The 25,577-nt window shown below is 42.1% G+C and overlaps 1 protein-coding gene across 7 annotated transcripts in view; it reads right to left on the bottom strand.

Annotated features, from left to right (window-relative positions):
* Window positions 1–582: 582 nt before the first annotated feature.
* utrn (utrophin) overlaps window positions 583–25,577 on the bottom strand; it is a 137,973-nt gene continuing 112,978 nt past the window's right edge. For 4 of the 7 annotated variants that reach the window (XM_061811841.1, XM_061811839.1, XM_061811840.1 and 1 more), the window contains 11 exons: window positions 23,985–24,151; window positions 21,042–21,153; window positions 18,762–18,898; window positions 16,969–17,007; window positions 16,476–16,541; window positions 13,966–14,031; window positions 7,496–7,657; window positions 7,225–7,432; window positions 4,358–4,436; window positions 4,162–4,245; window positions 699–2,588 (listed from right to left, as the gene is read on the bottom strand). In XM_061811841.1, the coding sequence (XP_061667825.1) occupies window positions 2,374–2,588; window positions 4,162–4,245; window positions 4,358–4,436; window positions 7,225–7,432; window positions 7,496–7,657; window positions 13,966–14,031; window positions 16,476–16,541; window positions 16,969–17,007; window positions 18,762–18,898; window positions 21,042–21,153; window positions 23,985–24,151 (1,335 nt within the window). In that variant the 3' untranslated portion in view covers window positions 699–2,373. Of the gene's footprint in view, window positions 2,589–4,161; window positions 4,246–4,357; window positions 4,437–7,224; window positions 7,433–7,495; window positions 7,658–13,965; window positions 14,032–16,475; window positions 16,542–16,968; window positions 17,008–18,761; window positions 18,899–21,041; window positions 21,154–23,984; window positions 24,152–25,577 lie in introns of all 7 variants that reach the window. The other 3 variants (XM_061811845.1, XM_061811842.1, XM_061811843.1) reach the window with 3 other exon arrangements.

Raw genomic sequence — 25,577 nt, forward strand, 5'->3', positions numbered from 1 at the left:
TGTGATTCTCAATCAAGCATTTTTCTTGTTAAATAAATTAAAATTCAAACTTTTCCTCATAACATCACATATTTAATTTTTTTTTTTGAAAGTCACAATTTGAGTGATTTCTTGTAATATGTCTTTTTTTTTTAATCCTTTGCCTGAGAATGAAATTAGACCTTGACTTGAATAAAATGAACACTTTTTGGACGGTTTTACTGTATTATGACTACTTTCATAAAATACTTTTATTTCCTGTCAAAATGGGACAATATATTCCAATGTCTGTTTCAAAATTTTTCATTTTGTTTGTGTTTCAGTACGCGCTCAATACTTCTTTGTACTTTGAAGGTATCCGCAACACAAGTCGATTATGTAGGTCGTCCCAATTCAGTTCAATTAGCACGTATACACTCCGATAACTGCGACCTCAATCTGAGTTAGTTTGGGGGTGGGAGGGGTGGGGGAGCGGAATGGCAGAGGAAAAAGTAACAGACCGATTTCCGGGGAACCCGATAACGTCCAAAAGCACCCCTGAAAAACAAAAACCATAATAATAATAATAATAAAAAGGGGGACAATAATATACAAAAGTCGGGGTCCGTATTGAGGGCAAAAAAAAACAAAAAACGTCAAAGCGGTACAACGTACAGTTGGTGACCTTGCTGTACACTTTGCATAGTCGACGACCACGAAGACGACAAAGGTTGGATGAAGTGGTTGAGCTTCGGGGGAGGGGGGCCGCTGGGGTCACGGGGTCACATCGCCTGCAAAACAACACACATCGCGTCACGTTTCGATATGGAATTTTATGTTTGAATGTGTTGGCAGGAGGAAGTGTATGACCATTATTATGATTATTATTATTATTATTTTCAATCCATCTGAACTTTCGCGATTGCGTCAGGGTCTTCCACCGCGAGGCCGCGTTTTCTTCACTCCCCGTTGATTGAATTTGAAGAGCCAATCAGCAAAGTCCGACTTTCGTTTCGATAATGAAATACGTGAATGTTGAACAAAATTCTTCATGTAAACAAACAAAATTAAAAAAAAGAATGGAAGAAAAAAAAAAAAGTCGCCGCCGGCCTGCGGTGAGTCAATTCAGTCACGCGGAGAAGAAGATGAGATACGGCAAGTGCTTGACTTTTTTTGCTCCCCCCCTTTTATTTTATTTTATTTTTTTAATACTTCCTGGAGATAAGAACTAACTTATAATGTACTCAGCATTTTTCCTCTTACATTCTAAAAACACGCATGGTCGGTGAACTGAAGACTTTTCACAATTTTGTATTGATTCATATTGTGAGGGGAAATAAAAGAATGAGTCGGTCCACGTACCGTAATTTCCGGCCTACAAGCCGCAACTTTCACGCGATTTCAACCCTGCGGGTTAGGCGGTGATGCGACTAATTTGTGTATTTTTTTTCTAACGGCCGCAACGGGGCACTCGAGCGGAAAAGGTAAGAGTTGGACTGGTAGAATAGATGTGCCGAGGAAGTGACTTTTACCAGTGTTTTTTTTTTTTTTTTTAGAACCGGCCCTGTTAGCGCTGTGCTAGCGTGTTGTTGCTGTGTTACTTCCGCATTTCAGTAATTTTTACCGGTATTTTTATTTTTATTTTAACTGGCCCTGTTAGCGCCACGCTAGCATTAGCGCTGCGCTAGCATGTTGCTGCTGTGTTACTACCACGTCTCCGTGATTTAAGCTGTTTTTTGTTTTGTTTTTTTTTAACCGGCCCTGTTAGTGTTGTGCTACCATGTTGCTACTGTAAAGCTGCCGAGGCTATTTTTTTACTGGTATGTTTTTTTTTTAACCGGCCCTGTTAGCGCTACGCTAGCGATGTGCTATCGTGTTGCTGCTGTGTTACTGCCGTGTCTCAGTGATTTTTTACTGGTATGTTTTTTTTTTTTTTTTAAACTAGCCTTGTTTGTACTACCATGTTGTTGCTAAGTTAAGATAAGCTAAGGTATTGAAACTTTGAAAAATCTGTGTACTGTCTTTCTTTTTAAATATTTCGTGTTTCAATGTGCGCACTTGCGGCTTATACACAGGTGCGGCTTATGTATGTAACAAATGGTATTTCCTTTACAAATGTACTGGGTGAGGCTTGTAATCAGGTGCGCTTTGTAGGGCGGGAATTACGGTAGTTCAACACAAATTAAAATTAGCATTAATTCTTAATTCTGGCGAGGAAATTAGGGAAGAGGTCTTTAAATTCTTCCTCCCAACATATTTTTAATGGCATGGACTCTCCTCGCGGAACTTCTTTGGGGAGTGAGCGAGAAAATGATTCCCCAGGGTGGGGGGCAGAACTCCTCCAGATCACCTTCCGACCTCGAAAACTAAACACTGGAGACTTGACTCGGAACAGGCCATCCCGCGGGGGGGCTTTTAGTCATCCTGGTCTGCGCGGACCGCCCATTGCGACGTTGCAATCACGGGAGGGACTAGAATAACCTCGCAAACGCGGCGCTGCCTGCCCACGGGTGGGCAACCTCGGGCCCGCCACAACACCGGAACGATTTCTAATATAATTAAAATGAGCAAACACACAAATGAATGTCGAGAAGGTCTTCTCACCTGCGGTCTGGACGAGAGGCTCGAGGCTGCGGGAGACAAAACAAAAGCGCAATCTAGTCCTGCTTCCACAACACATGCACATGATTTGAAGCGAAAAAAAAAAAAAAAAACAAGAACAACAACTAAAACAATTTTAGAAATACGGTAGAATTCTGTTTTAAAGTCGCCATAACTCAGAATACACTTTTAATGCCATCAATATGCTTTTAGCGTTTGCAGTTATCCATTTTTAGAGTTGAGAGGCAGATCATAAAGTTGTAGCACCTTTTCGGACATGCGGCACGCAATAATGAACAACAGCACAATGATTGCGTTACGTACGACACAACGGGTACGCGCAACAACGTACAACGTCGTACCTACATTTATAAATTTAATTTGAGAGCTAATCCGTAACGCAAATTACTTTGTGTTTTTTCGTCATGTCGCAGTTCACCGATTGTGGATTTTTTTTCTTATTCATATCACACATAATTCGGCATATCGTAGGATTTTAAGTCAAAGTTGTAAGGAAATGGTTGATAAAGAATCCTCCCACAGTTGAGGATTGGAAGAAATTGGTTGAAGAGAAGTTAAGTTTTATTTAACAAGACAAGTTTGAGGGACGTTGGGAAAACTGGACAAAATATGCCATAACATCAAAAGATGTTACTACATAATGTGAAATCAACTTTATCTTAATTTTGTTCATCGCTTCCCAGCACGTTGTTGTCGTTATCATTATCTTTTTTTTTCTTAGCATGTTGTGCAGTGTATTTTTTTTTTTTTTTTTAAACGGTTCTGATACCAAGAAAATTTGAAACCTAAATTTTTTTTTTTTTTATTACTTGAAGCGAATATGAAAAATCATTGTACATTGTTTTTGGAACATTTGTTGTATGGTGCTTTGAGGTGGTATCATTTTTCTTCTCTCCCCCCCCACGATTATGATTATTCTTGTTTTATCTTAAAGGTTAATTTTTTTTTGCTCACTTTCGGGTATGAACTACTAGATCAGATAATTGGAGATGACAGAAACTCTCCTTTTCTGTCATTTATAAAGTTTGAAAAAATTTATATAATTTTATATCACACTGTTAATGAGTGTAAATTAATTGTATTTTTTTCTCTCCTTTTCTTTTCTTTCTCTAGAAAAAAATGTGGGGAAAAAAGTATTTTTTGTTGTACAATAAAAGCTTCCTTGTCAAAAAAAAAAGAAAATTTCATAAAACTTTTGGAATAAAATAGAAATATATTACAGAATAAAACAAATATCATCTTTCTTTATTTTACTGCAAATGCTGATCGGACGTTTTCCCTGCTTATTCGAGACATTTGTCAACAATTTTACGAAATGTAGCTAAATTAAAATTTTCCTGCATTCAAAACAACATTTTTTAATCAATAAATCTTTCCAATTTTGGACAAGCCTGTCATTTGTCTCTGTGCACTTGAATCTTGCGAGCGTGAACTGTTCCAGACTGACAACAGGCGCTGAGCAGCAAACTTGCGGAGGACGACGGATCTACTCTACCGCACGGAAAGACGACGAAAAGTTGCTTTTTGGGTTTTTTTTTTTTTTTTTGGGGGGGGGGTCGGAGAAGGGGGGGGGTCACTTACAACTGCAGGCAGGGAAGGAGTTGTTAATCTGCTCCATGACATCAGCCAGATTAGAGCTGCTGTCGTGGGGGTCCAGCAGCTCATCTGAACGAACGCACAAAACGCACATGCAAGCGCACAACACGTTCAGCCGGAGAGGACACGAGCGCCGCTGCATTTAGTGACCCGAAAGACGTTTTGCCGCCCGGCGTCTCACCTGAGTTCTCCGTAAGTGGTTCTCCATCTGGCGCGGTGGGGGAAGGAGAAAGTCCATTTAGCCTCAAGTCCGCCACTGGCTGCGAAGTCGAAGGAGAAACAACAAAATGAAGAGCAATTTCACTGGCGGGCGGCAATCAGGTGGTCTCCTTGAAACAAAATTGCTAGCACAAGTTCACTTTTCAAGGACGCCTGCGGAGGAACCTTCAAGGACCGCTTTGGTCCAAAATGGCAGAATTCCACATGCCTACCAAGTGTGACTTTGGGGGTTGGGACCCACCAAATTTCATTCGAGATTTGCATGTAAGGGAAAATTAAAATTTGGTGCCGTGCTCCGCCCACAAACCGAAAAGTTTTCCAGGTTTAAATTTGGTACCAATCAATATCAAAAAAAGTACGCACATATATATATATATATATTCATATACAGTAAAGCCTCGTTTAAGTTATTCCGCACTTTTGTTAATAAAAAAAAGTTTACAAGGCTGGGGGCCCAGTTGCTACAGATACGGCAACGCACTCCCAGCCTCTACGACCAAAGCATACATTTTAAGCAAAAAATAAATACATTTCTTAAATTAAAGTATTTTAACTATACATGTATTTCTACTATGCAGTTTATTATCAAGAAAAGCTAAAAAAAAAAGTTTTAAAAAGCCAAATTCTTTTAGGCTTGGAACACATTATTTCTTTTTCCTTTCATTGTGATGGGAAACATCGATTCGCTTTTCGAACAATTCGCTTTTCGAACAGTTTTCTGGAAAGCATTGCGGTCGAGAACCGAGGCATCACTGTATATTGTTTGTTTGGATGTGTTGCGCCGCCGTTTACTGTCACACGGATGCTAATCATTAGCCTGTCTGTGGCATTTCCCGTTATGTGTTAGCATTTTGCTAGCAGAGTTTTTTTTTCTTTATTAGATTTTTTCGTTTGACTCGAGCTTGAAAAAAAAAATGTTAACTATTTGCCAAACTGCTGCTTGTCGTCAAGTGAGTTGACTTGAGTGCCGGTCGTGTTCTGAAAAAGTTGCAATCGGATCAAATTTCAAGGGAAAACAAAGAAATGGCCCAATTGACCCTAAAACGGCCTTTCTAGGTCAACCCAAGATAGCCGGACCGACTGGATTTTCTCTCCCGAGGGAAACCGGCGTTATAATAAACCATAAAATCATGAGATTAAACGCGAGTGCGAAAGCAATGATGATATTCACTTTTTACGGCCGGCACTGCACGACAATAAGAGCAAAGCGTGTCATCCGAATGAGCGCGGACGGCTTTCCAGATGGCGCAAACAAGCAATTTTCGACCCGCTGCCATTTTCCAGCGCCATCCCAGACTCCCTTTAGCACTCAACGTCAAATCGATGCTGCCCATATCCGCTTTTTCCTTTTTAAAAAAAAAAAAAAAAAAAAATTCTTCTGTCCGCCGCTGCCCGCAGCGCTAACGTGATGAAAAAATTCCAACAACTGCAAGGCTCTGCGTCGCGAACGAAGGTTGAGTTGAAGAACGCTGCTGCTCGTTTTCGGCTGACGCTGTCCGAGTCTGCACTGTTCAGCCTTTTAACCAATGTTAGGATTGTGAAATTAATTTTCCCCACAGGAAGTCAAGGGAAATATCATTAATCCCTCTCCAGTATCTCAAAACAGCAACAATGCTCAGGATTCTGTCACCTAAATTGCTCAATTAACCTCTCTCTGACGGTCTGCGTCATTCCAGCGCTTGTGAAAACCCAAATTCGCAATAGAGTGAAGGTGTACCTAATGAAGTGTCTCTTGAAGATGAATTCTCATACAACAATTTTGTGTGATTAGCAGCGGGGCGGCTTCCGGAGCCCACGTCTCGCTCCTCTGCGTTTTTGGTACTGTGATTTTTTTTTTTTTTTTTTTTTTAACGGCTGGCTGAAAACAATCAAAACTGGATGGCGGGGGGGGGGGGGGGCAATCGGACCCAGTAGAGAAACAAAAGTGGAACTTATTGATAAGAGAAGAAGCAACGGAGATGAGGCTGGAAGGCGAATAATGAGAATAATAATACCTTCAACCGCTGTCCCGTCCTGCGTTGTTTTATTTGAATCTATTGTGTTTTTTTTTTAATGCATTGTAACGGTACACTTACTGGAATGCGCCGAGTTGTGGTACAGAGGAGCAATAATCAATGTTCCCTCTGAGCTGCGCAACTGCGCATTTGCGCACTTGCCGCGCGCTCCCAGTGCAGATGAAGAGATCCATCGCATTGAACAACAACCTGACTTCAATTTTTTCATTTTTTTTTTTTTTAAATCACTGATTCTCACAACGAGCTGCTGACAGGCCACACCAGGGCACACACTCTACTTCCTGGTTGGCCTGACTCCGCCCCCTCCACTCTTAAAGGGGTAATTACAGTTGAGCTGTAATTCCACCTTGGCATAGGCTGATCGAGGATGAAAGCACAGACAATACGGTGCCCAAAAAGCGAATTCTGTATTTGAAATATAGAAGGCAACGTAACGTTAACCCTAAAACTAAAACATTGGCAATAATCATTTTATCTTCATAAAACTGTGACTTCCTAAAGGATAATACAAATCTATTCTTGTAAAATTTTGAGTTGTTTGAAAAAAAAAAAACGAAACTATTCTTGTCAAATTTGAGTTTTTCTTGAAAAAGACTGATCAACTATGTACATTGACTTCAGATTTTTTAACATCAATTCTTGTTCAATTGCGAGATTCACAATCCCTCTTCGTTCTCATAAAATTGTGACTTCCGTTAAGAAACAAAGTATAGTTTGTATTTTTTGAAAGAATACGCTGTCTTGGGAATGCAAATTCTCACTTATCACCGACGTGGTCATGAAAACCGGCGAACGGGAGATCCGAGAGCCCGACCTGGTGCAGGAGCTGCCTGAGCCGGTGGAGCTGCGACTCCAGCTGCTTGTTGTGATCCTCCAGGATGCGCATGCGGGCCTCCAGCCGGCCCTTGTGCTGCCGCAGCAGCTTGGCCTCGGCCAGGAGGTCGGCCTCGTCGGGGGCGGGGGCCGGGGCCCCCCCTCTCCGCTGCTGCTCCTTCAGCTGCTCGTACTCCCTCCGGAGGCCCCTGCAATGCCGACGTTCCGGCGTCACCGCCGAGGGCGCAAAAACCCCGACAAGCGGACGCTACCGTTGCTCTTCCTCCAGGCGGTTGATGACCCGCTCCAGCTCGCCGCGCTCCTCCTTCTCCACGGCCTGCAGGATCTGGGCGGGGCTCTGAGGCTGGCTGCGGGGCGAGACCTCGCCTCCGAGCGTCTGGCAGTACTGAAGGATCAGCGTGTGCTCGTCGTCCCTGACCGGAAAAAAAAAAAAAAAAGGTCAACATCATGGAGATGACGACGTACTTTTCGGAAGAAGATCAACATTTTTTGCTTTTTGCCTGATCTGGTACACATTTGAGTCTTAAACTCAATACAGTCCAAATTTTACTGGCTGCAAAGGATAATGAATCGTGCAAGGCCTTGAAACATTCTACAGCAAAAACAAAAGGCACTCGCTTCTTTTTTTTTTTTTGTACTTTTGTGCGACTTACTCATATCTGACTAAGGTACACAACTGGGTTACGTTGCCGCCGTAGGGCTGGAACTCCTTCAAAAAAAAAATATATATATATATATTGTTTTCATTTGCATTAAGTGTGCAACAGATAAGAGAGATAATCTCTCTCTTTGCTGGGAAAAAAAAAATGCTTTTGTGGCAGCATCTTGATCAGCAATAACCGGCGGGCACAAAAGTGTCGACTCGCAGTAAATGCCGTGCGTATGCTTATCAGGACCGCGCAGGATGCAAAAACTACGAGTAAACAAAGGCATACGTACGGTCTCGGTCATTGTCGGATTGCGCCATTGAGTTACGAGATACTGGATCACGACTACTAACACTCGTGTACAGGATGTTGGTGTTTTTATCGTGTCCTCCATTGGCGCTAACGCTCGTCGTGATTTAAGTTAAAGTGTCCAGCCGCTCAACTTTTGCTGGCTGATGCATAAAGACAACAATAAGCTCTTCTTTTTTTCCCCCCTTTTTTTTTTTTTTGGAAATCACAAACTGCTCTTTGCATTCAGGGACCAATTTTAAGCGCCGTTACCTTTTAGGGAGGAGATTTAAGGCATCCTTTTTATGGCTCTCCAAAGTAAAAGCATTTTGCTGAGTGAAAACCACCAAAGGCGGCACGACTGGAAAGCGTTGGCCTCGCAGTTCTGAGGTCCCGGGTTCGATCCCGGCCCTCCCTGTGTGGAATTTGCGTGTCCTCCACGTGCCTGCGTGGGTTTCCTCCGGGCACTCCGGTTTCCTCCCACATCCCAAAAATTATGCCCTAGGTGTGAATGCGAGTGCAGCTGTTTGTCTCTATGTGCCCTGCGATTGGCCGCCGACCAGTTCAGCGTGTACCTCGCCTCCTGCCCGCTGGGATAGGCTCCAGCACCTCCCCGTGACCCTCGTGAGGATAAGCGGCGAGAGAAAATGGATGGAAATATCAATTAACCCCTAAATGAGCTGGGATATATTCTCTATTCTCCTGTGACCCTTGTGAGCATAAGTGGCTAAAGAAAATGGATGGATGGAAAACCACCAAAGTGATGTCAGCTACAGGATGATGTTTATGTTTCAATAATGTCAATAATGTTAAATGTATTTCAATGTCTTTTTTTATGGTCTCACTGTTTCAGACGTGGTGGTTGGATCTGGAATGTTTCCCCACAATAAATGTTTGTTTTTAACTTTAAAAAAGATATAGTGACTCAAATAAAAAGTGATAACTCATCGTGGGGAGGGGGGGCGAGTTTAGGACACGGCCGCAGGGGGGCTTTTATGTACCGTCGTATTCCAGGCGTGAAAGCAGCTGCAAAGCAAACAATCAGAGTGAAAAGTGGCGAGAAATGAGAGGGCGGAAACGAGAAAAATCTGCGGCGCCGCTCGACTGTAAAAGTGGAAATTCAACACGAAGAGAAACACTCGGGCGACTTCTCTGAAGGTTACGACGGGCCCCGCAATCAGTTACGTTTTTGTCGGTAAGATTCATTGACGAACGTGAAGTGGGACAATTTCCAACAAATCTTGAATGCTCATTTTAAAAAGAACGGAGGGGAATAATCGAAGATGGGTCAATATTTGATGTCTTCAGATTTAGGATGAAATCAGGTGAGAAATAATCGTGTGAATTTTTAAATATTTTTTCATGAAATGTGTTCATTAGTTCGATTTTTGTTTTTTTCATTTGCTGCATTTTTTCCTCTTTTCCATTCCCAAAACTACGGAATCTGGATTTTTTTTCCATTAACATAAAATAAAATTTTAATTATTTTTTAAAAAGAACATTTTAAATGATAGTGATCAATAAAATACATTTGAAAAGACAATAATAAAATAATTGTATATATAATATAATATTATATTATAGTACAATAATACATTTTTAAAAGAAATAATAAAAATAAAATGGAATAAACAAATCTATAAATGGATTTAAAAAAAAAAACAGAACACCCAAGTAAAAGAAATCCGTGCAATTAAAAATTGCAATTAAAACTTTTGGAGGTTCCGACCTGCTTTTTTTTTGGGTGTATTTTTTTTTTCCCCCATTTCAAAATATTGTCATGACGAAAAAGGATCCGCTCCCGGGCGACGTCGCTTCTCTCTGCATCGAAAGCAATTATTTTCCCCTCTCGCAACGCAAGGAAGGAGGGGAATTCAAAGCAGGAGGGATGATGTCAGAAATCCACAAAGCGGGGGGTTATTGAAAAGCGGGGGTGAAAAACACGGCGGCGTCCTGATTAAAGATTCCCTTCCGGGCGGCCGGAAAACAACGTCGGTGAGCGTTATTAGCGATATGAACGCACGGCTGCACGGTCAGTCGGTCCACATCAGTGAATGTGAGCGAGCCGCAAAGCAAACGTGCTCGCCATTAGCCGTCTTCGTCCTTGCTAACCGTCAGCGAAGCGTTTGGATCGGCAATCATCCGCCGCGATTGCGACTTAGCTAGCCAGCTACGCCTACACCTCAAAAATGCATCTTCCCTTCGGATAGTCCGGTTACGTGGCCGCTTTAGAGTGCCTCGTTGTCCGCCCTAAGTATGTGCACTCCCCACAGATGGATCGAAAAGCTAGGAGGGGACAAATGTTTTATTTTATTTTTTTAAAGATCCAACATGTCAGCCAGGGGTTTTGCATTAGAGCGCCTCGTTGTTGCGGCGTGGTAAAGCCTCGCGACGGCACAGGGGGATACATTCCTGTCACGGGGTGCTTTAAGCGGATATTTTTCCGCGGCTCAAACGTTTAGTTGTGTTGATGTAAGAAAAATTCTTGACAAAGTAGCATCCATTTTTCCAGGTTTGATTGACAGCTGAGCAGGGCCCCGTTTCGACACCTTCACTGATTTGTAATTTTTTTCTTAAATTATTTTATAGCTTAATTCCAATTTGGCAGGGTTGTCAACACTTTTCTGTGATATTTCCAATTTAGAACACACGCACCGAAGGTGGCAATCCGGTTCTCCGCCAGACCAACTTTGGACTTGAACTTTTTTTTTTTTAAATGAACAATTAACAGTAACATCGTTAAAGCAAAATAAAGTGTTGTGATGCGCACGCGAGCAAACGCCGCAGACGTAAAAGCCAATTATCCTCGCATAAAACCACCGGCAAGAACCGAGCTAAATCAAGGAGGGAGGACGGATTACGTTGTTTTGCTCGAGCCGTTAATTAGTTGCGCTTTCAGGACGCGATACATAAAATGCGAATGTTTTATTTTTGTGCTCATTAGGGGAGTGTAAAAGAAACGTCCTCCGAGGCCGTCATCGGCACGCCTCGCTTTATTCGCGAACGGGCAGGTCGCGCGACGGGGCCGAGAGGTTCTCCCCGAGACCTTGAGAAGAAGGCGCTTCGGGAGACAGAGCAAAGGAACGCCAGAAAATGTCCGGCACGTTTCAAAGTGAGAGAAGGACGAAACCGAGCGCCAGGCTCGAATCACACGATCGCTCCAAAGCAAAGCATTTTCTTCATATTGAGAAAGGAATTACTGTAAAGTATTTTTATGGAAGTAAATATGTGCCACCAGGATTTGAATTTGAAATGTAAAGTGAGCACATTTTCAATCGTTGTATTTCACTTCACTTCCTGTGAGCTCTTGGGTTCGATGCCAGAGCCGCCTGTGTGGAGTTTGCATGTTCTCCTCGTGTCTGCGTGGGTTTCCTCCGGGTGGGCACTCCGGTTTCCTCCCACAGCCCAAAAACATGCAACATTAATTGGGACACTCTAAAAATTGCCCCTAGGTGTGATTGTGAGTCCGACTGTTGTCTGTCTTTATGTGCCCTGCGATTGGCTGGCGACCAGTTCAGGGTGTACCCTGCCTCCTGCCTGTTGACAGTTGTGATAGGCTCCAACACTCCCCGCGACCCTCGTGAGGATCAGCGGCAAAGAAAACAGATGGATGTCGGTCAGTGTAACTCTTCAATGGTAACAATTCAACCGGCGACAATTCGCTGTCTAAATTTCACCGTCCGTGCCACCAGGCAGGGTTACTTCAGGTCAGAACCGAACACCCGGCCAATCGCAGTCACGCTTTCTTAGTCACGTGACATCACACATTAAGAAAGCGACTTTGAGACAGCGAATTGTAGCCGGTTGAATTGTTAACAGTGAAAAGTTACACTGAAATCCAACTGTTGAACATGTGATCACTTTACATCTCAAATTCATATCCTGTTTTCTGTGGCATTTCAAATTCAAATCCTGGTGGCACATATTTACTCCCATAAACTGCTTTTTGGTTTACTTCCATATATTTTCTCCTGATCTTGGAAATGATTTGTCCGCATACACTCATGCTGTCACAGAATCCTCATGTGCCGGATCTGTGTTCGCTGAAGTACTCCACAAATTAATTCGAACAACATAATATTAGTACTAGCTGAGTGTACTTGAGTGTTACAGAGTAAGAATTTTGTACTTGAAATACATTTTTTTTTGTTCACCTCCATTGCATGACTAATTTAGCTATTCAAACTACACACTCAAACAGGACGACAAAACACTGTTAAGGGCACAACATGGTGGCTAGGAAGCGACTCTGAACACGGATGGCGAAAAAAATGTTTGAAAAATTGCACTCCCGTGGGTATTTTTTGTTTTTGTTTTTCTTCAGCCTCCGTCGCGATCAACACCTTCGCTTGTGTCTCGGCGTCAGCTTTTTGTATCAAGACGACACAAACAAAAACAAAAACAAACAAAAAAAAAAGCGAGCGGGAGAAGAGCTTAACGTGTTTGTCGCACCTTTGAATCAATCGTCCTCAGCAAAGCTTTTGTTTTCACCTCTCGAATTTTTTTGCTTGCCGGCTGTCGGGGGACTAATAACGTCGCTCAAAGGACTCGAGGTCACGTGAGGGTCAAGGGGCGTCGCGGGGGCGATGCAACGTGGCGGAATATGATGACTATGAGGAAGACTCAGGGCTTGGCTGGCGGACTTCACCCTGCGCAATTTCTTATTTTGTTATTTACTTGGTAATGTTTGATGCCTACTTCTGTCCATTTTAAACCATTTGCCCATAAGAGACTTTTTTTTTGATTGGCCAAAAAAAAAAAAAAATTTAAATATTAAAAAAAAAAAAATCAATATTTATAAATACTATTAAAAAAAGATTACAATATAAAAGTGCAACGATAAAATTAACTAACTAAAAAAAATGAAATAAACTAAAATAAATCGTATGAAAAAATTAAATGCAAGCGATTTAAAAAAAAAAAAACTTAAAATGACCTGAAACAAGAATAAATAATTTCCAGAGATGATATAATAAACGTGCAGATAAATTTCAAATGTAAATGTAAAAAAAAATGTAAATGTAAAAATGATCAAGAATGAACTCAATACTACAAAATAAGCTAAGAACAATCCCATCTAAAAATAATTAAAAAAAAATCTATTAAAAATGAAAAAATTACCCCCAGTAAAAATGCAGTCAATATAACTCACAAATACAAATCATAATCATTTAGTGTTGAATACTCTGTGTCCAAAGTAACTTCCTCAGGTCCTTCCTCCAGCATGCACACATCTAACAAGATCCAGTCCACAAACTTTTTACAAATTATACCCATAAAAATGCTCAGACTTGAGAGAGATTCATGAGAAAAATGGCCGCCGTGCAATTGCAGAAAAATTGTGGTCAACGTGTGTACGGCCATCGGTGTCCGTGGGTTCAGTGAGTTTATTTCATCTCTTTCAGTCAATTTAAAAAAAAAAAAAAAAAAAAAAAAAAGACTCGCACTCGAGTAGCAGACCTTCGCATGCGCACATACACACACACACGCCGAGACACAAAAGAGAGTTCAGCACTTTTCAGGCCGCTTTTACATCTCGCTCTGACTGCGTCTGATCAAGATAAAGCCTCCTTATCACAGACGCTGAAAGCAATCACTGGCGCGCCACCTCGATCCCCCCCCCCCCCCCCCCGCCGTTGCAAAGTCGCGACAGTTCCTGGAGAAACGCTTTGATAGCTTTTCAGCAACTTCGACTTTCTCGTTTTATTCGCTCTTTGGCATAAGAGGTCCGATGCAAGTTCACCGACAATCATCAAAAAAAAAAAAAAAAAAAAAAGCGGACTTACATGCTTCCGGTGGCCGAGCTGCTGTCCGTTGGCAGCGATCCGTTGGACCTCTCCATCTGCGCCAACCTGCGCGAGAGACGACATCACGTTTCCAAAATGTCACCCGCGTGTCGAGAAAAATCATGCGAACGAGAAATGTGTGCCACTCGAGTAGCTGTTGCGGGGATCTCTCGATTTGATTGACGAAGCAAAGTCCGGCTATTTTTTTCCTCGCATCTATTCCCAAACTTACTCTTCCTTTTTTCTCACGGTAACGTTCACACACTCGAGCGCAACAACGAGGCACTCTAAAGCGGCAAAGCCAGTTCACTATCTCCAGCGAAGATGCATTTTCTGGCTGTGGGCATAGATCAGCTAGCTAGCTAACTAGCTTGCGATATGCCTTTAGCTGGCTAACTAGCTAGCTAGCTAAGGCATATCCCAACTGAGCCGTATAACCGCGAAAGGTGCTTTAAGTCCTTCTGTGGTGGGGGAGCGGCAACTCATGTGCGTTATGTGGGGCCGTTTTAACTACGCCCCAAGATTTGGGAAAACAAAAATCGTGGAAAACGGTATTAACGCTTGATCTCCACAGCTCGCTAGCAGTCCTCAAGCAACTGTCTTCAAACACGTACACTTCATTAAGAAATCAATCTTTGAATTCGCATACAAGGTGCCGTTAAGTACAGAGTACTTTTGCTACCTTTTGCTACCGTATTTGCAACTTTTGCCTCGAATTCCGAGGTTGTTTGACACAGAAGCCTTTCGATTCCGAGGGAGGTTTTCTTAACAAATAAATATCCACGAGCACAATTTAATAGGAGCGTGACGCTCCGGAGGGGAAGAACTAATGAGCCTGTTTTTATCCGATGTAAGCGTGTAATTACGGAAAGTCTGTCACGGACACAATCTCTTCTCCGGGATGAAACGTAACATTTGGCAGAAATTAGGAGGAGGAGAGCATCGGCGCTGTATTTTTTTTTTTTTTACTGTCATAAACATTGAGAAACGTCAAACGTTTCCTCGTTCATTTTCGGTCGATTAACCACATGCAGCTTCACCATTTCATCTTAAAGCTAATCGAGAAATTTCAATATTATATAAGATCTCAAACAACATTGGTATAATTTTTTATACAGAAGAAAAGTGACGTTTCAATTTTAGAATTTCATCTATCCCATATCCGCCCGCTTATCCTCCCCACTCCTCCAGTAATATTGTGTGATAGCATTTAAAAAAAAACTTGTTTTTCCATCTCCCATCTGTAGTTGAGTAAATCAACGCCCCCAGAGCACTATTTTGAGGCTCAAGATGTCATAATGGCTCCATCTTGGAACGAAACCTGACAAATCCCAGCATGCACGGCTACGTGCCGCCTGATGATCCGTCGGCCGGCGGCGTTTATCGCCAAAAGCCGGCGACGGCGGTCACGTGATCTTCGCCGGTGATGTCGTCAAGTCACTCGGCGAAGACTTCAGTCTCTTCTCATGCAGTAAAAATGTTCGGAAGCGAGTAATCTCTTTGTAATCAAGTGGTGAAAATGACACTAATTATCTTATCATGCATCATTCTCCCGCTGTAATCAGTATTTTCTTTAAAAAATAATAATAATAATAATCCCTGTGGTCCAGCTCCCTGGCACTAATCAAAATAATGATGTTTGTATCACTGCAGCATGTTTGCTTCACTGGCTAAACAAAAGCTGTTTTTTATCACTTAGTGGAGGAAAAAAAACATTTTTTGGACAGCATGCATGCATCATATAAGAAAAGCAACAAAAAAAATGAAGATTTGGTCAATATGATCCATGAGAAAGAAAGAGGGTTCATAAACTCAGGCTGCTCGTAGATATATATATATATATACACACCAGTGGGGTTCAACAAGGCTCACTACTCAGTCCACTGATTTTTACAATTTACATCCTATGAATGTCTACATTTGTTGCTATTACATCAGTGAGGGTTCACAAGTCCTGATACTAGAAAATAGGCATTATGGGGGTATTCAACATACAATTTCGTCAAACAAAAATCTGCTAGCTTAATGCTACCATGTGAAATGCCATAGAGGGGTAAAGAGAAATTAGCATTAAATATTAAGGGAATTGTAAACTGTAGACCTCAGTGCTGTTTGGGATTTTGTGGCACAACTCTAAAAGTGAGGAATAGGGACCGTATAATAATTTACGTATAATTGATAGCCATTATAATTGCATGGAAAAAAAAAACGAAAAAAATCAAACCCCCAAAATTGTCATATAAGTGGGGATAAAGTGTCAACAAGTGTTTTTGGGCAATTTCAAAAAATAATTAAAATTGGGAAAAAAAATATTTTGAAAGTTACGGGGGCGCTCGCTGGATTTATTTACACAGCATAAAGTGGAGAAACCCTATAAATACTGCTGCTATTTTACAAGGCTCTTTATTAGGGCCACAGATTTGTGCATACGCTAGATTGCAACGGACCCCTTGACCCGTATCATGCTTGAGATGGGATCTCATATGGAAAGCGCAAATGGTGGCAGGTACCTGCTGGCGTACTGCTCTATCCTGGAATGGGTGTCATCATGGGACAAGTGAGGTGACTGGGACAGCCTGGAGACGAACGGCGTAATGGAGATGTATGAGTTTGGGCGAGCAACCAAAACCTCATTAAAAGGATTCACAGGCGCACACACAAACGCGCACACATAACCCGGCGGAGAATCCACAATGTCATCCTGCAAAGAGGAACGAGAGAACCCGATTGATCTACGAGGAAACCGGAGGGCGTTCGACAGCCGCCGCTCGGGATGCTTTAAGGAGAGGAAGTGAAAAGACGTGTCGGCGTCACGTGCGCAGCCAGCGGGGATGAATCGGGCGGGCAGGCGGGCAACATGCATGTCAGGCACGGTTTGGTTTTTAAATTGAGGTGAGGCGGGGAAAAAGGATGGATGACTTGTGAGTTGTGATCAAATCGAGAAGTAGTTAAAAAAAAAAAAAATGAAAACGGGCATTCCGGTGCTCAGTCGCAGATACTCACTCGTACTGCTCCGGACACATGCTGATGAGGGTGACGGGACTGTAAGAATAGGGGAGGAGAGGCGGGGTTGGGTTGACAGGGTAACCACAAAACACGTCCGGGTCAAATCCGCTCAGTGTGGGTCACAACAACACAACGGCGGGGTGGGGGTCGGGGGGGGGGGGTTCGGCTGGCCGGAAATGTCACATCACTCACACGCTCGCTTGGTCGTACAGCGGATTCGTTTAGTCTGATGTCATACTCATAATTTTGCCAGATTTGTTCTCAGCTACCTTGAGTATTTTCAGTCAAATATTATTCAAAACCGAACTTTGACTGCAGCTATTTTCTTTGGTTTCATTTCATTCTTTTTTGTCTTTTGACACTTGAATTGCATTTTTTGCCCATTTATTTATTCATTCATTCATTCATTTTGAACACATACGATCACGATCTGCACACAAATAATAAAATGGGTAGTTAGGCAAAAAGTTGTTCGTTAATTTATATTTAATTAGTGAATTTCCTCTCTGCGGCCCCAAATTTTGTGTCATGGAAAAAAAAAGTGAAAATAATCCCTGAAGATATTTGTGATTATTTTAATGATTAGTGAATATATAATTTACAAGATAATTTTTTTTTATGTTAAATAATATGCTGTGCCGGACAACATTGAAACCGAATCGTTTTTTTCGGCTCTACCTTAATGAAGCAATACTAAATTAATAAATGTGTGTCATCGCTTCGGCATTTTGGAAGTACAAAATTCATTTTGCTCCCACACAAGACCCATAAGCCTGGAACTCAGAGGGGGCAAATGACGACCAAAAGATAATCCAACACCTCCTCAGACTTCTATTTTCACATTCTCCCTCAGCCCCCATTAAAAAAAAAAAAAAACGCACGCAAAGGTTTTTTCGTGCCTAGTGGGAGGCATTTATCGGGCAGGCGGCCCTGCAGGAGTCGTCCCTCAGAGCGAGAGCTCAAGAGGAGGAGGAGGAGGAGGAGGAGGGATGAGAGAGAGCCGGCATCCATCCATCCATCCATCCGCAAGGTGCTGCCGGAGAACACGCGAGTCATTACGTGGACGTCAGCCCGAGACGGGCGAGGCGTGTTGCGGCGATAGCGTGACGCACGCGCGCACGCACGCCGTGGTGGGGTTGCGGGTGGGAAGTGAGGGTGTCTGCATCACCCCCACCCCTTACACATTGCGGGGCGAGGATTTTTAATAAGACTTGGCGTCGCTTCCCCGCTACGGAGATTGAGGTGCCGCTGCAACAAATACCGAGCCGAGGCATAATTAAGTACCAAAAAAAAAATGGAGAGGAAAAGGGATGAGGGATGAGGGGAAGGAAACAGTCCTTATCCGCCGGTGCACAGGTGTCAGACCAGATTTGGGACGAATGAAAACACCAGATGTTCTTTTCTTCTCAGTTTTACCAACCGCAGGCCTACAACGTTGAAAGCTAAAGCTGGTTGACTTCCGAATTCTCATTTCAGAACTCCGACTTCGCATCACGTAAAAAAACGTGAAGAGAATTCAGCTCTTATTGTCTCGTTTAGGTGTAAAAATAAGTTAAGCAGTGGGTTGATACAACTAAAAGTAATCAAAGTGAAATAGAAATGGGAACATTTTGATCTTGTCGTAGGTTAAAGATGTTTTCACGAGATTCTTTGACGGCGGTTCGAACGACAGTTTCCTTATTTTTCCCTCAAAATCCATGTTGAGGCCTGAATTGTTCGCTTTCCACTTTGTCGGATCCATTGTACTGGTTTTGATTTTTTCAACGAAGAGACCTTCAGAGTACACTTACGTTTCCATATTGTCGCCCTCGAGGACCGTCTGGACGGGTAAGTAGCCCAGCCGAGGGTGCTTGGCGAAGTACTTCTTGGAGCGGAATTTGTTCTTCAAGACTTTGGTGAAATCCCGCATGTCCTCGCCCGACGTCGTCTAGTGGAGACAAAGGATGTCGGCTTTCAACGTGTGGACGTGCATTCATAATATTATTCTGTGTGTGTGTGTGTACAATATTGTTATTATCGCCGCAGATTTTTCTTTTAAGTCCACTAGAGTAACACAAACACATACCATAGATGTTTCACCACAAAGGGTGGCTCAACACATGTAGACTGACAATACAACAGTACTCCATCATATATTCTTTATCCTCTGTGAATGATAACCATTACTGTGGCCTGCTGGGGAGCTGAAGCGTGCACATCTGTATTATAGCACCCCCACCAGGTCGAGGCGCACACATCAGAAGGAGTAGCACAATGCCCATTGAAATGAAGGGAAAAAAATGCACCTGATTTTCAAAATAAATCTTCTTTTAGGATCAATAAAATATTTTTTGTTCCGTCTCTATGGACCAAATGTCCCGAGTATCGATCTTAGCTGAACTCGAGGTCAACACTGAGCAACTCGGCAGCGCGCACTGTTAAATAAGTCTTCCTCCTCCTCCTCATCCTCATCATCATCTCATGCTTTTCTGTCCGCTGATAAGGTCACCCCCCCCCCCGTTCTCTGTCTCCTACGACAGGCCCGCCAAGCTGCCGTCGCCAAACGCCGCCGCGCTGATTGCTAGCCTTCATGCGCCCCGGCAACACAGAAGCTCATCTGCGCCGCGGGAGCCAAGACGGGAGAAATCCAGACCTTCAAAGTCACTCTTTTGTAAAATTGGAAAAGCAGATTTAAAAAAAAAAACACGAGAAACGTAATTTAATATTCGGAATGAGTTTGCCTAATTCGGAGCTAAATTACAAAGAGGCCACGGGTCATTTTCGCAGATGCGGCGTTGATTACATTCTTCTGGCTGCACGGAGATTGCGTTCCGCGGGAAACGGAAGAAAAATTGCAATGACGCCGTCATTGATTCGGCTAAATTTCAATTTAGCGGCATAAATGAAAAAAAAAAAAATGAATTGACAGCTTCACCCAAAAAGAAAAGCCTTTCAATTACGTAACTGTATTGCACTGGTGTCAAACCCGAGGCCCGGGGGCCAGCTCTGGCCCGCCACATGATTTTATCTGGCCCGCGTAGCCACATCCAGAGTGTCAATTTCCACAATTCTTGTAAAAATCTGTACCAAAATGTCACATTGTCATATATCAAAAATGATAAAGTTGAGATATTACGAGCATTTCTGTGTTACCAAACGTGAATCGTTGAAAAACACGTTACCCTTGAATTCTGATTCCAAAACTAGTTCATAAATTGATGATGTAGATATGACGAGATGATTAAATATTTTTGTTTGAGAGTCATAACGGCCGTCTGAGGGAATCCGGAACAACAATGTGGCCCGCGAGAAAAATGAGTTTGACACCCCCGCTGCATTGTCTGAGTTTTCATCCATTTTAATGTAAAACATGTAGTCAGCAATAGAAAAATAACAATACTGACGGCCTTTTATTGGAAATACAATTTTGAACCTGAATTGTTTTTAAAAATATTCAAATACAAGCATAAATATATTTTTCTAATTACTCTGAATAATATTATTTCATCAGTGAAGCGCCACTTGCAGACATTTCTCTCTGGAGAACATGAATATTTAAGTTATGTATGAATCGGTGGATACTGATTACAAGTAAGACAATTTTGATATTTTATTATCAGTTATCAATTTTATTTGATGACTATATATCTATATAAGTGAAATACTGTGTGAGTACACTAACATTAGTAATATGGCAAAAAAAAATAAGCCAAACTAGTTATGAGTCGGTGGAACGGCGGCTCGGCTGGAAAGCTTTGGCCTCACAGTTCTGAGGTCCCAGGTTCGATTCCGGCCCCGTCTGCGCGGAATTTGCACGTTCTCCCCGTGGCTGCGTGGCTTTTCTCCGGGCACTCCGGTTTCCTCCCACATCCCAAAAACATGACTAGACCCTCTAAATTGCCCCTAGGTGTGATTGCGAGTGTGATTGGTTGTTTCGTCTCGATGTGCCCTGCGATTGGCTGGCGACCAGTTCAGGGTCCACCCCGCCTCCTGCCCGTTGAGGGCTGGGATAGGCTCCAGCATGCCCCGCGACGCTCGTGAGGATAAGCGGCAAAGAAAATGGATGGATGAGGAGCGCCCCTGCGTCTTACCGGCGTGCAGTACTCCACCATGGGGTAGTTGAGCTTGTGGCCCTTGGCGGTGCGCCCGGAGAAGAAGCAGCTCTGACACACGTCGTAATTGAAATGTTTCAGACTGCGGTACCTGCGGGCACGGATCCAAAAAAAAAAAAAAAAAGAAGAAGAAGAAGAAAGGTCAAAGTGAGGTCGTTGGCGATTAGACGAGCTGGCGACAACTTCGCTCGTGTCGCGCGCGGGATGTTCTCGTGTCCTCCGTTTTTACAGGTTGGCTTTTCTCGCGGTTAGACAAAAACAAGAATGCAATTATTTATTAAAAAAAAAACAAAAAAAATTCACTTTGAGCATGTACTGTATGGAGGAAAGTTGAGAAAAAAATATATTAAAAGCTACATGTACAATAAATATGTATGAGATCTCCTGACATTAGTTTTGATATATCACATCACAGTCATAACTTACAACCATAAAGCCGTAATTTGAACAGATCCTCTTCCTAATTCATGAGAATAAAGTCATTATTTTTAGAGTGAGTTTTTTTTTTTTTACTTTTCAATTAATGTTGAAATTTTAAGAGAATAAGTGTCAAACTTTTGAAGAAGTTATGTTAGCATAAAGTCAGATATTGTTTGAGTAGCTCGAATTTTATGAGAATAAAGTAATAGTTTAACAAAAATTCATACTTCTAAGGATGAAATAAAAGTATGTATATGTATATATGATAAAGTCATGTTTTAGAAGATATGATGCAATTTTAATAAAAGTTTCTTTGCAGAAATATGACCTAATCTCAACATAAAAAAGTCATTTATGATCGTAAAGTAGTACAGAGAGCAAGGTCGTAATTTTTCAAGAATAGTCTATTTTTGTTTTTATGTTTTTTCAAGCAATGTCAATTCTACAAGAATAAAGTAATTTTTCAAGAATTTTTCAAAAATAAAAAAAAATGTTGTAAATAAGTTAGATTTTCAAAAGATGTTGCAATTTTACATGGTCATATTTTTTTGAGAGATGTACTTACTCCAACTACAAAAAAGTCAATTTATGGCAATAAAGACGTGATTGAAGAGAACAGCATCGTATATTTGACATGAAATAAATTTGCATGTCACAAAACCAACGTCTCAATTTCACGATCGTTGGAGTTACGAATTTTACCTGCATTATGATTTTGCTATTGATTTTTTTCCCCTCAACGAAAGCTAAGGATTAACAAATACCGCTAAATGTCAGGTCTCCGAACGTCGTGGTGAGGTCCAAAATTGAAATTTTGACTTCTATTGTTCTTCATAATCTCACTCCGCCCCTTTTTATTCCCCTAAAATCCTCAAAAGAACGTGACATTTCCAACGGGGGGCGGCGCACAAAGCCGTTCGATTGCCCCCCCCCCCCCCCCCCCCCCCACGCACTTGCCCACCCCTCCGCTAAGTGCTGACAAGAGTGACAGACAATTGCATGAACACTCAAAACACTCCTCCGCGGGACAACAACGTTTACATCCTGCTCAGGCGCACACGAAAGCCATTTAGCAGCTTGCGTGGGTGGGGGTGGGGATGGGGGGGGGCGGAAGACAACCATAATAGCGGGAGTCTTTTATCTCTTTTTCTCTGCGGGGGCTCAGCTGACGGATGAGCCCTCACAAGATGTACATCGCAGGCGCCATCACGCGCCGCCAACAGTCGTGGGGGGGGCAGCGTTGAGTCACCGTCAGCTCAGAACTTCGAGGATGGCACGACTCCGCCCCCACCCCCTCTGCTGTTCATCGTTTGCGCCACCGTTATTGGAGAACAGATTTTTTTTTTTTTAATTATTATTATTTACAGGTTTTTACGGTAAGGTCGATGCCTGCATATTTACGGTTTCAAGGATTCACCTATTCTAATTTTTTTTGTTCAATTTCAATTTTTTTTTTTTAAATCACCCAAAAACATTTATTGGATTACATATATATATATATATATATATATATATAATATATATATATATATAATATTATATTATTTATTTATTGAACCTTTATCCTCGCTTATATGACAATTTTGGGGGTTTTATTTATTTTTTCTTTTTTTCAATCAATTATACGTAAATTATTATACAGCCCCCTATCCCTCACTTTTAAACTTGTGCCGCAAAATGCCGAGCAGCACTGAGGTCTCGAGTTTATAATTGCCTTAATATCTAATGCTAATTTTTCTTCTTTGCCCCTCTATGGCATTTCACGTGGTAGCGTTAAGCTAGCAGACGTTTGTTTGATGGTTAGTCAGTTTTGTGGAAAACGTCAACCGTGAGGAACAAATAAATAAATTGAAGCACGCACGCTGGGCCTCTTATTTCGGGGCTACCAACAGCGTACGGCGTGAGAACCTAAAAAATGTGTCCGTTAATATGACTTATGAATAAGATCGGGTCGAAAAAGCTCTAGGAACCGGATCCAAAATTGAGACTGCGACGACACTTTTCCAGCACCTTCGACGGCACGTGATTTGCCCAAAATTGCCGACTCTGCACTTTCCGTCCTCCTCCTGTCATTAATCATTGCTGCAACGTTAAAGACACTTGACTCAAAACAAACGTTGTCCTTATTTTATTTTTTTTTTTCCACCCCCGCAAGGTTGAAAGACGACCATTTGGCCACACGGCGCGACCTTGGCATTCATTTCCGCAAAATAAAAGACTCCGATGAGAACAAAAAGGTGCGCGAGCGTGTTTCGGGTTGTTTGCCAACGCGCTTTGTGAAGCTTTGAACCCGTGTCGGTCTGAATGTTATTTAGTCAGCGCTCTGGCCTGTTCTGACATTTCGATAAATGCCCGCCAGAACAGATCTGCCCTTTACGATTAAAAGCAAACACCGGCGCGTGTGCGTGTCTGCCTTTGAATAAGAGGCGCATACGCGTGCACGGGATGGCTTGCTTTGTTTTTGAAAAAAAAAAAAAAAAAAAAAAAAACGCTGAAGCCTACCTGAAGCCCACGATGGGACACTCCTTGCAGATGTTGCACTTGGCCTGATGCTTGGCAGTCTCGGCGGCGGCCACCCGGTGCAGGACGGGCAGCCAGACCATGGACTGAGGCTCCAGGCGCATCCAGTCCACAAACTGTCTGGGTTCCAGCTCCACCTTGTTGGTGGCCTGCCAGACAAACAAGGACACGGAAACCTCATCCTTTCATTTTCTGAGCCGCTTATCCTCACGGCGAGAACATGCAACGTGGGGCCGGGATTTGAACCCCGGTCCACGGAACTGTGTGGCCAACACGCTAACCAGGTGTGCCGCCGGGACACAAAACCATATTTGTCAAATCAAGAGGACAGACTATTAATAGAAAAGTTAATTTTGGAAATGGCTTACGAACAAATACAGCCACAACCTGACAAGTTTAATTCTTCCACGACCGTATGAATTTATAGCAAATGAATTTTCCCCTTTAAAATGAATGTCAATTCCATTAAACCATCCCGGCCTGTACATTATTTTAACTAATAGCGAATGGACTAATGCTATAACCTCAGATTAGCTATAATTATAATGATCGATTAAGCAACGTCCTTACGCTGTTTGCAGTCCGATTAGCACGGAGTCTACAATTCCACAATCCCAGCCATAAATCAGTATGATTTTCTTACTGCTTTTGAAAATTTCGCTTTGCCTTTAGTTCAGATAGCTTAATGCTAACACATAAAGGGTTGTTCCACTAGCATAATGCTAACACATAAAGGTTTTTCAACTAGCATAATGCTAACACATAAAGGTTTTTCAACTAGCATAATGCTAGCACATAATGGGTTTTTCCGCTAGCTTGATGCTAAGACACACGATAAGGTGTTTTGCTAGCTTAATCCTAATACTTAATAGAATGTTGTAGCTAATTAAAACTGCCAACTGTCCTGTGTTAGAAGCTGAAGGCTGTCATCACAATATCAGGAGAGCTTTGCCCCCCCCCCCCCCCAACAACAATAATATTAATGCAGAAAAAGAAAAGAAATTCAAACGTAACCTTTCTGAAACTGACCAACAACAAAAGGGCAACAGAAGGTTGCAACTGACAATGGTGAATCAGCTAAATACTGACGTGGCTCCTTTATAGCCTTGCATGCCAAACTAGATGTTTCTCAACTTTATTTTGCTTTTCATCAACATATTATATATTTGGCCATTGTCAGGTTAGTACGATATATGAGAAAAATAAAAGTATCACTTTTTTTTTCCCAAGCTATTTATCAGGCATCAGGATGTCATTTATTACTGTGTACTATATATAAAATATTATTTGTGACTAGAAAATAATGAGGAAAAAAAAAGCAAAACTGTTTCTAGGCAAAATTCACAGATCTCAACCTGAGTTGCCCCACAGGACAATAGAATTTTGTCATTTTTGTAATAATATCTTTATCCAAATTCTCCCTTTAATAGAATGACTTATTTCTCAGTCGAAGTCATTTTGTGTCTATTTTTTTTCGTCCCCCCCCCCCCCCCCAGTGTAATTTCCCGTCGTATTTTGTACAATTACTAATATTTTGGAATGCCTCTGTGTCTTTACCCGCTCAGGTCCGAAAGT

The sequence above is a fragment of the Syngnathoides biaculeatus genome, chromosome 23 (genome assembly GCF_019802595.1).
Source record: "Syngnathoides biaculeatus isolate LvHL_M chromosome 23, ASM1980259v1, whole genome shotgun sequence".
NCBI classification, from domain to species: domain Eukaryota; kingdom Metazoa; phylum Chordata; class Actinopteri; order Syngnathiformes; family Syngnathidae; genus Syngnathoides; species Syngnathoides biaculeatus.